We start from the raw sequence: 10,986 nt of genomic DNA, 5'->3' as shown, positions 1-10,986 counted from the left end.
TAGCCGGTTGAGCCACAGGCGCCAAGCCAGAAAAAGTTTTATTAGAAAGAAGGGAGGCAACTTCATAATAATGGAAAGGTTTAATTTATCCTGAAGTTTCTACACCTGTATAGTCTATTATGGTAGCCACTAAGCACATGTAACTATTTAAATTTAAACTATTTAAAATGGAATAAAATTAAATATTCAGTTCCTCAGTTGTATTAGCCACATTCCAAGTGGTTAATAGGTACAAATGGCTATCACATTGAATAGTGCAAATCAAAGCCTTTTCCACCACTGCAGAAAGTTCTACTAGATGGCACTGTTAAATAATTTTAGCAGGTTTTTTTTTTTTTTCTGGCTGGGGCTGGGTTTGAACCCACCTCCGGCATATGGGGCCGGTGCCCTATCCCTTTGAGCCACAGGCACTGCCCAATAATTTTAAACTTATATCTAATAATATAGCCAACTATATGTACATATACATATATGAAATAAAATTGACATGATTAACAGTTCAAAAGTTCACTATCATAATGGTGAATTTTAGCACACCTCTTTCAGTAGCAGATCAAGTAGAAAAAAATTAGTAAGGATACAGAAGATGTGAACAATAGAATTAACAAGGTCAATTTACTGAAATATGTAGACTCTTGTACCTAATCACAGAAGAATATACCTTCTTCTTTCTCTTTTTTCCTCTGAGACAGAGTCTTACTCCATTGCCCTGGGTAGCGCTGTTGTGTCAGCCTAGCTCACAGCAACCTCAAACTCTTGGGCTCAAATGCTCTTCCTACCTCAGCCTTCCAAGTAGCTCAGACTACAGGGATCCACAGCGATGCCTGGCTAGTTTTTCTATTTTTAGTCGAGATGAGGTTTCGCTCTTGCTCAGGCTGCTTTTGAACAACTGAGCTCAAGCAATCTACCCACCTCAGCCTCCCAGAGTGCCAGGATTATAGGCATGAGCCTCCCCATTCAGCCGAATACATCTCATACATAAATATACACATGAAACATAACACACGTGAAACATAACACACATGAAACATAAAATCTGACCACCTAATAGACCATAAAGGAAGTCTCAGTAAATTGTAAATATTCAGAATCACAGAACCATGTTCTTTGGCCTCAAGGGAATGAAGGTAGAAATCTAACATAAAAAAATAACTGAACAAAAATAATTTATTTGAAAATTTAAAAATATACTTTAAAAAAACTAATCAAAAATGAAACAATAATGGAAATTAGAAAATTCTTGGAACTAAATAATAAAAATCCTATCTAAAAAAACAACTTACTGAACATCCCAAATGTCCATAAACAGCAGAAACGGTAAACATTCATACAATGGAATATGACTCAGCAAATAGAAAAGAACCAATGATAGAACTAATAACCAAGATAACTCCTATAGACATTATGTTGTACAAAAGAAATCAGACACAGTAGAATACTCTATGATCCACTTATATGTTCAAATATCAGCACAAATCTAAGCTGATAAAGGGAAGAATGATGGTTTCTTTTGGAGGAAGACACTGGGAAGGAGACATGAAGGAGGAAGCTTTCTGGGGCACTAAAAATATTCTGCATCTTGATCTAGGTGGTGGATATATGGATGTATATGGAAATTATTCATTATGCCTTATAATTAAAAATGTACACTTTTCTGAATACTAGTTATACTCCAATAAAACATTTTAAAATAAGAAAATGTTATAGAATGCAGCTAAAATAATACTGAGAGGCAAATGAATATCCTTAATAATCTATTTGAACAAAGGTCTGGAAAGACTAAAAATTAAGTAAGCAACTAACTTGAAGTTAGAAAAAGAAAATAAAACAAATTCATAGAAAGTTGAAGGAACTGCTAAAAGCAGAAACTAATAAAACTACAACCCATATTTTTTCACCCTTGTCTAGGATTGTTATATTTTTCTACTTATCTACACACTCTTATCCAAAAGTCCTCTCCTTTTTCTCTCTTGCCATCCCAAATCTCACCCCAATCTCCAATTTCCTCTCCCTAGCTCCTCACTCTGGCTGTAGAAACTGGAGAAACGGTCAAGGGCATCACAGAATTCTGTGGGAAGACACTTTCTGGGATGGTACAGGTAACAGAGTGGGGAGACAGGCCAGCAGCGTGGTGACAGGACCAGTATAGAAACTGTTCGGCTTGGATCTTCAATAAATAGTTCTTTTTCAGCCTCTTCTTCCTCTTCTTCCTCCTGAGGGACAGAAAGATTTCAAGGGTCCTTGGGCTCCTTTTCTTTGGTCTAGGATCCCTACTCTATTGTCTCACTCTTTCTCCTTGCTCTTACCTCCACTTCCTCCAGTCCCTTTTCCTCCTCATCCTCCTGCTCCAAGAATAATTTGTCAAGCTGCTGGAGCTGGAATAGGTGGAACTGGTGCTGCAGCTCCTCAGAGGTACTCAGGCTCTGCAACATCAGCTGGGGCAGGCGGTTGGGGAAGCAGAGGCCAATCTGCTCCAGCACGGCTCCTTCCAGCCAGCTTGAGCCCAAACTCAGGAGACGATCTGCCATGTAGTGCCTGCAGCATGCAGCCCGGGCCAAGGCTTAGCAAGGGTGCCAGAGTGGTCCAGCCTCCCACTCCAGAATGTAGGTCCCTCTATTGCAGCCTGAGTCACAGGCCCTACTTCACCTCTTCCTTACCACTCCCTTTCCTCCAGTGCATGGCCATCTCCACAACTTAATCTTTCCTTCCCACTGTCTCTTACTTCATCTTCCTGCTAAGACTCAAAACTTCCCCTTCTTTAGAATCTGGAAATCCCACCTCCTACCTTTCTGGACCTGCACTCACTGGTAGAAGTGCTCAAAAGTTGTGGCCAGCTCCAGGCCAGAAATGACCATGATGGGTTCCAGGTGCCGCTGAAGCCTCCCCAGCATTTCCACTCCAGGGGCTCCACCAATCAGGCCACCCTGGATATGTCGGTCAATGTGCCTAGCAAACTGCTCGCTCATCTGGGGGCAATGGAAAGGGCACAAGCAAACTATGAAAAATGGAACAGGAGAGTAGAATAGGAGTCTGGAGTATGAAAAGAGGTGAACGTGAAGATGAGCTTATGGCCCATGGTTGGTCAGGTTGGCTGGTGAGACTCACATGAGCCGCAGTGAGGAAGGACTGCTGCAGCAAGGCTCCAGAGAAGCCACTGCGCAGAGCCAAGGTGAAGGCTGCCCGAGACCCAAACAGCTCTGAGCCTGCTCTCCACAAGTGTTCATAGAGTTTACAGTAACGAGGCACAAAGTCTGAGGCCCTCCAGGCGGCAGCTAGGAATCTGCTGACCTGAAAAGAAAAGGCAAGAAATAACATAAACAGAGCAGCCTCTCTTCTCCTCAGACTCCAGCTTCTTCTGCCCACCTGCTTCTGCACCACGCTCAGCCAGCACTGGCTTATGTTCCTCAGGGTGCTGCTTGGAAGAACTGGTGAAGGTTCCAGGCTCCGATCCCGACTCTTACTGTTCTTGCTGACTGCAGAGACAGAGGGCACTCATCTTAGCCTGAGTGAGCATACAGTTCTTGGGTGCTGACCCTTTCAAAAGGCCCAGAGGTGCCAGGGGCCTGGCAAAGCTCATAGCGAATCAGTAAGGAAAGTAAAATCCAGGGAGGAGAAAGGAGCCAGATATCACACTTCCCAAGGACTTAGCTCAAGTGGCCACAGCTGCTACTTACAGGGCCTAGTGGATGACTCAGGAGGCGGCCCAGGAGGAGGCTCCACGTGAACCAGTAAGTGGCAAAGGCGACGAACTTGAGAAGCAAAGGATGCTGCTCTACTCAAGGGTTTCCGAGAGTTCTCTCTTTGCTCTAAGTACTGATGTAGCAGCCATCCCAGGGCACTCACACCTTCCGCATCTGAAAGAAGATAGGACAGGAACAGTCTCTATGGGAAATGGGGCGACAGACAGCCCAGGGCAGAGGAGGGAGGAAGAGCAATTGTACAAAAAGGTTTGGGAGCAGCAGGGCCCTACATCCTCCCCTCACCAACGTCTGCTTCAGCTGGAGTCTGGGGATATGGTAACAGGGTGAGGTGGCAGGGAAGATTCAAATACCAGAGTCTCAGGGAGCAGTCCCTGGGGCAGGAAGGAGAGAGGAACACTGAGGTGGCAGGCCTTCAGGGATAAAGACAGGAACCAAGAGAACCAAGAGTATTAACTCAGGTTATCCCTGGGAATAATTACAAGGAGCTGGTTAGTAGGGCCAGGTGCTGGGATGGTTACCAGGGGAGGTGATGTTCTGCACCAGGGGGCTGACCAGGGCCTCCCAGCAGGTCTTGCCCAATGCTTGGGCGGCCTCATCATCAGGGAGGAAGCGATCAGCAAAATTTTGCTCGTGGCGCAAAACCCTGTTTAATCTGGAAACAAACAGTATGGTCACAGATTAAAAGCACAGACTTCCCGGGCCTCCAGTCAAGTGCAAATCAACTCCCAGTCACCCCATGCTTGGTCCCTTACCCAAGTCTTCCCTAACAGAAACACTTCTCACCTATATTCACTTTTCCTTTCCTGTCCTGACTGCAGCTTTACCTTTCAGATTCCCATAGAAGCATAGCTTCCATTACCTACTTCTTGAAGTGTCCTGATTGTTTAACCATCTTCCCTCCTTGTGTCCCACCCACCTGGGACAGAGCCGGAGGAGGCATTTGCGGTCTTCTGCTATATCCCGGCTCCAGGCTTGTGCCCGAATTGTGTAGAAGAGGCATGTACGGCGACACAGCTGCTCCCGAAATAGTGGCCAAAAAGTGGGTTTGGGGCCCAGGACCTCCACACCCCGAACCCGGGTGTCGATGCCACCCTGTAACACATGCAAAGACTTATCTGTCACCTGAACCACTAAGGACTACCAGATCCAGGCCTCATACCCTGAGTTTCCTAGAGCTGCTTAGGGCATCTCCACATTTCTGGAACTTAACCATCTCTCAAGCAGACCAAGGCTCCCCAAATGTTAGAGAATCCAGCTACTATAGAGACCCTGTGCTACCTTCTAATCCTCAACCCCCAGCTTCTTCCCTCACCCCACCTGCTGGCAGCGCTTTATGCGGATCTGGATGATGGGCCAGAAACGGTTCAGGTTTTCTAGGAGGATCACCCGGCTAGCAGAGGGCATCACATTCACCTGGCAGGGTGAGGAAAAGGAGGGAGAAGGTAAGCTGTTACCTCCAGAAGTGGGGCTGGAAAAACTGTTGACAACAACCAAGTTGGTTATGCTATGTGCCCTTCACTTCTCCTGCACTGAGCCCAGGAACCTACATGGCTCCACATCCCTAATTCTACTCTTGCTGTTTACAAGGTGATGCCTTCTCAGGGAAAGGGACGTGGCCATTCCCCAGGGACTGTGTCCTTCCCATAACAAGGCCTTTGGGCAAACAGAAGGGCAGGAGCAAGGTGAATGGGGCACAAGGGTCCTCACCGCATTGAGCTCAGTGCTGATGCAGCTGGTGCTGTGACCCCCAAACACCACCACTCTGGCAGGCATGTAACTTGAGTCCTCACTGGCCACCAGCAGAGTGAGCTGCCTAGGAAAGGAGAAAGGAAACAGTCAAACCTGAGCTCTGCTCATAGTTCAAAACTACTGTAACCTGGCCAGTGCAGTGGCTGAGGCCTGTATTCCCAACACTTTGGGAAACTAAGGTGGGAGGATTACTTGAGCCCAGGAGTTTAAGACCAGCATGGAAAACAAGGTAAGACCCTATCTCTACAAAAAATAATAAAATTAGCTGGGCATGGTGGTGAATACCTATAGTCCCAGCTACTTGGGAGGCAGAGGTAGCAGGATTGCTTGAACCCAGGAATTTGAGGTTGCAATGAGCTTTGATGACACCATTACACGCTAGCCCAGCCACGAAAAAATGAAAACAAAATAAAACTAAACCAACCACAAAACTTCAACCCATCACTTTCTTCTTAGGTTTTTGTTCCTCTGCTGGCTCTGACACATCAGTCTTCCCCAGATCCTCTCCTCTTTCCTTTGTGTTTCCCCAAAGTGGCTTCATTTAAACCCATAGTTTCACCTGACAATTATATACAAATGACTCCAAATCCTCACCTCTAGCCCAGACTGCTCCCCTGAGCCTTCATGGTGTGTACCCAACAGACATTTCCATGTCATGTCCCACAGGTACCACAAAGCCCACATGCCCTAATAAAATATAAACTGTCCACACAAACCTTCCTGCCTTCCTTCTCTCCTAAGAAGTAAGACTGCCATCTAGGCTCGGCGCCTGTGGCTCAAGTGGCTAAGGCACCAGCCACATAAACCTAAGGTGGCAGGTTCGAATCCAGCCCAGGCCTGCCAAACAACAATGATGGCTGCAACCAAAAAAAATAGCCAGGCGTTGTGGCAGGCACCTGTGGTCCCAGCTACTTGGGAGGCGGAGGCAGGAGACTCCCTTGAGCCCAGGAGTTGGAGATTGCTGTGAGTGATGCCACAGCACTCTACCCAGGGGGACAGCTTGAGACTCCATCTCAAAAAAAAAAAAAAAAAGACTGCCATCTACCCAGTACCCCAAAGAAGAACACACTGTCACTGTGGACCTTTCCCTCTCATGGCATCACTTACCCAATCAACGGCAAGTACTGTAGGTCTCACCTCCAAGTATTTCCCAGTCCATTCTTTCCCCTCTACTCTTATTCCTGCCACCTAACTAAACACACTGATAATTTCTCAACTAGATCACTGCATAAACCTTCCACTTCTTTCTCCTGGCCTCTATCCCAAACTCCCATAATTGCCAGAGTCAGCTTTCTTTAAAAACCTAGTTTTGCCTCTTCTCTTCTTAAAACCCTTCAATGGCTCTCCAAGTATGGGAATAAAGTTCAAACTTGCTAGCTGAAGAAACTCGTTTTGATCTGCGCCAACTTTTGGCTTCAGTGCTTGTCCCTCTGATATGCACACCCTTCATTCTAGCCAAATACAATTAAAGTTCCTCTAAATATGACACTTTGTTTTCATTTTGCATGTACACTATCTTTATTCCTGGAAAATCTGCTGCCTCCTTTTTATCTAGCTAATTTCAATTTCAAAATTCAGCTCAATCATCCCTTCCTTCCAGAAGGAAGCCTCCTCTGAGCCTGCAGTATGCCTCGGGATCCAAGGTTCATGTCAACTATAATATTTCTCTTTACCCTGTGCTCTTACTGATATTTTAGCCTGGCTCCCCAACTAGAACACAAGATCCCCAAACATAGGCCCTATCTTATGGCCCATGTAGCTCCTCTGCACAGTGCCTGGCATAAAAGCCTGGTATTAAACAAATGCCCACAGGAGAAATGGTGAGTTGTTGATTTCCCTCAACACTAAGCACATGGCTCTGCACCCGTAGCACTGTGGTTATGGCACCAGCCACATACACCGAGGTTGGAGGGTTTGAACCCAGCCTGGGCCAGCTAAATAATGACAACTGCAACAAAAAAATACATGTGAATCTTTCTAAATGTAAAATATAAATGTCTTAACACAATAACTAAGAAAATGCCATGAAGGCTATGTTAACCAGTTTGATGAAAATATTTCAAATTGTATATAAAACCAGCACACTGTACACCATGACTGCATTAATGTACACAGCTATGATTTAATAAAAATTAAAAAAAAATAGCCAGGCATTGTGGTGGGCACCTATAGTCCCAGCTACCTGGGAGGCTGAGGCAAGAGAATCACTTAAGCCCAAGGGTTTAAGGTTGCTGTGGGCTGTGATGCCACAGCACTCTACCAAGGGCAACATAGTGAGACTCTCAAAAAAACCCCAAAACACTAAGTACAGGGCAGTGACATTGGTACCATTGAGGTACAAATCACTAGGCTCAGGGAGTGAGGAAATGTCTATACTCACCACAGTGAAATGTGTTCTCTGTTTGCCACACAAAATGGGTTTAAGTGTGTCCCTGGGCATTGGGGTTATAGATGGGGTTGTGTGTACATAGGTACATTGGGGAGAAATACTGGGGAATAACAGAATGCGTGTGTGCGCATGCACATGAGCACACACATGGTTGTGTTCACACCTAACAAGAACACCACGGTGCATGTGCAGGGTGATGTAGTGGGAGCCAGTGCTGCCGTTGGACTCCCAGTAGGTTTTGGGGTTACGGTCTGTCAGCTTGCTGGCCCGGTGAGGGTTGGAGGACACCTCCACCTTCTCCCAGCACTTGTCCTCCTTCACTTCCACACTGGAGCCTGGGGACAAGTGGGAAAGGGTGGAGGTCACAGTCTGGTTAGTTGAGAGAGAAAAAAAGAAGAGAGTAGGGATCAGGAAGGGAAGGAGAGAACAGATGCGGGATGGGAGCCAAGAGAAGACAGATGGGGGCACTAACCCTGGCAGAGATGCCTGAGGAACACGTCAAAGAAGGGGATATTGATGGGTTGGTGAGTTCGTCTGTGGTCTTCTATCTGGCCCAGCACCATCTGCAGCCGGAATATTGAGAAAAACAGGAAGGGGAGAGGGAGGAATATGGAGAAACATCCAGAAACAGGGATAGAGGAAAAAGTCAAGGTGCAATAGAACACTCAACCCCTTTCTCCTCATATTTTGACAGAACCACGTAGAGTAAAGGTTAGGGAACAAGTGCCCCAGATTTGCTACTACCTGTGCCAAACAGGGATACCAAAGAAGGAACAGACTGAATCCCCCTCCCATGCTTCTGATTTACATTCCCTTAGCTCCAGACTTATAAGCCCCCTCACCTGGATGCAGCCAGCCAGGATGCTGGAGGTAAGTTTGCTATAGAGCTGTGCATGTTTCTCACACTCTGCCACCAGGTCTCGAAGCTCACAGCCCAGCAACAGCTGAGCTGAGTGCTTGTCCAGGACTTTGGAGAGGGCTTCTTTTGCTCCCAGGCAACAAAGCACTACAGCATAGTCCTTATGCATTGAGGCCAGGCGATGCAAGAAGGAGATCAGCTCCTGAACAATCTGACCCCAGAGGCACAAGGATTAATTTAAGAGAAACAAAGGGCAGGGTGTATAAGGGTTAAGGGATGGGTTTAGTATAGCAAGCATAGTGGCTAAGGTTTTGGAGAAATGCAAAAGCCCAGGGAAAGGAGAACACAAACGATAGGGTGGAAGAGAAATAGGGGTGCTGGGACTTTAGAGTAAGTTGTCAGTAGCAGAGCTTGGCTACAGCTTCCCAGGCTTCTTTCTGCCAGGGCCAAATTATCTCTCAAGAGCTAACCTTGGTGTCTGAACCTCACTGTATAATGCACAAACCCTTGAGGTGGAGAGTAAGGACTGTTTGGATTGGTGAACATGAACTTCTCCTAAACCCAGAAACTAAAATCCAGGTCCAGCCAAAGGACCCCAGTTCTAGAACCTCTTAGATGATGTTAGCACTACTCTTTCTATCCACCCACCCCAGCACCCTGAGCCCTATTCAGAAAGGCTCTTCTCTCCCCCCTCCACAGCCTCATAACGCAGTTTGTGCCTCTACCTCCCCCACCTTTGCCAAGGCTCTGGTACCTCAGGATCACTGCTAGGGCCACTCAGACAGTTGAGGCAGGGCTCCAAGACCTCATGCCAGGGGAGGACCATTGCCTCCGGGTAATCCAGCAGTCGGACCATGACCCTGGTGAGGGGATGGAAAGAAGTGAAGTCCTTACATGCTGCCAGCTCCCTTTGCCCCAACACATGGGTGCCTCAACAGGCCCCTTACCTTAGCACAGTCAGCAGCAGAGTTTTGTTGGGCCCCGGAGCATCCAGAGTCCTCAGCAACAGGAGAAAGGGCTGGGTCTCTTGCTGGAGGCGCTTGAGAAGAGGCCTCACTGCACTCCCTGGGCTAGCCTCATGGCATAGTGTGCGCTCCAAGTCCAAGAGTAGTTCTGCAGATGGGCCCCCCACCAGGGATCGAATCAGTAGCTCAGGGGACCCATCCTGGCCCTGGGTGCTGGGGGTCTCCAGTGCTGCAGCCCAGACACACCGGAGGGGAAAAATGTATATAAAGAAGAGTCTTACTAGTTAGTTAAACCAAGAAATGGGAATGTCCAGAAAATCAATCCAACATTTCCTCCCATATTGAGGATGTCAAACTACAACAGATTTTCTTTTCTGGTCCTAGATATATACTTAACTACATTCTTTAAAAAATCTAGTATAGCAAACACTGTCAAGTTAAAACACATTTTTTAATCTCATACAATCATATGATTACCTTTTTATTAAATGTTAGCTATAACAAATACTAGCATTATAATTACATCCTTATACCACCTGCATGGTAGCTTTAGATATAAAGACTTTAAAGCTACATATTGCCCTTTCAATATCCCTTGTACTTGTGGATTTTCACTTGTTTTTTAATCACAAAGCATTTCTTCCCCATATTTCATATTTCTAGTCACAAACTTTCTATACCATAAATTGCAACTCTTAAGAAGGCCTCTCTAGATGTCATTTCAACCAATCTACTGTCCAGTGAAACTGAACCAGACCTAACCCAGACAAGACAAGAACCACTTATATTTAAAGTCATTCAGAGAAGGCAGTTTCCTTGTACTTGTTCTAGAGTCTCCCTCTCCTCTTGGTCACGAAGTTCTACTTAAGCCCTAACTTGAGCACTATGATGCTCACTCATTTCCTGAAAATTTCTTGTGTCTTTCCAGTAAGGAGCTGGTATGTAAACCTTAGCCTTCCTGGCCAAAGGCTGGCACTGTATGATTTCTCAGCAGAACCAGCCCCCCACTCCACAGGAGTACCTGTATGCTCAGGACTGCCTGGTGGCTCTGAATAGCGGTTAAGAAGCATCATGAGGACGGTGCGTGTGGTCGGCATAGGTTCTGTCCCCGGTGCTATCCCTGAGTGCCTAAACAAGGTGTCTCTCAGCTCTCGGGTTATAATCTGGTCTCCCAGAGTGTGGTGGTTGCACAAAAGCAAGTTGAGTAGGAGCAGGCCATTTCTCACTGCAGAGGAGCACCTGGGTGAAGGGAGGTGACCCAAGAAGAAATTGACAGTGAATGCAATGGAGTTAGGGAAGCATGTGCAGAGGGCCCTGCAGTTG

At 46.4% G+C, this 10,986-nt stretch overlaps 1 protein-coding gene across 1 annotated transcript in view; it reads right to left on the bottom strand.

The window, feature by feature from the left end:
- Positions 1 to 10,986, bottom strand: part of CUL9 (cullin 9) — a 38,878-nt gene that overhangs the window by 14,584 nt on the left and 13,308 nt on the right. The window contains exons 11-26 of the mRNA XM_012804673.2: positions 10,685 to 10,902; positions 9,646 to 9,892; positions 9,453 to 9,558; positions 8,682 to 8,909; positions 8,312 to 8,402; positions 8,003 to 8,174; positions 5,409 to 5,514; positions 5,019 to 5,114; positions 4,618 to 4,793; positions 4,220 to 4,353; positions 3,675 to 3,854; positions 3,364 to 3,473; positions 3,106 to 3,288; positions 2,806 to 2,966; positions 2,307 to 2,535; positions 2,024 to 2,213 (exon numbers count right to left, since the gene is read on the bottom strand). Coding sequence (XP_012660127.1) covers positions 2,024 to 2,213; positions 2,307 to 2,535; positions 2,806 to 2,966; positions 3,106 to 3,288; positions 3,364 to 3,473; positions 3,675 to 3,854; positions 4,220 to 4,353; positions 4,618 to 4,793; positions 5,019 to 5,114; positions 5,409 to 5,514; positions 8,003 to 8,174; positions 8,312 to 8,402; positions 8,682 to 8,909; positions 9,453 to 9,558; positions 9,646 to 9,892; positions 10,685 to 10,902 — 2,627 coding nt within the window. The remainder of the gene's footprint in view (positions 1 to 2,023; positions 2,214 to 2,306; positions 2,536 to 2,805; positions 2,967 to 3,105; positions 3,289 to 3,363; positions 3,474 to 3,674; positions 3,855 to 4,219; positions 4,354 to 4,617; positions 4,794 to 5,018; positions 5,115 to 5,408; positions 5,515 to 8,002; positions 8,175 to 8,311; positions 8,403 to 8,681; positions 8,910 to 9,452; positions 9,559 to 9,645; positions 9,893 to 10,684; positions 10,903 to 10,986) is intronic.

Source organism: Otolemur garnettii, unplaced genomic scaffold (assembly GCF_000181295.1).
Source record: "Otolemur garnettii isolate 467f Iridium unplaced genomic scaffold, OtoGar3 scaffold00031, whole genome shotgun sequence".
NCBI classification, from domain to species: Eukaryota; Metazoa; Chordata; class Mammalia; order Primates; family Galagidae; genus Otolemur; species Otolemur garnettii.
This window is presented reverse-complemented; position numbering and strand designations above follow the sequence as displayed.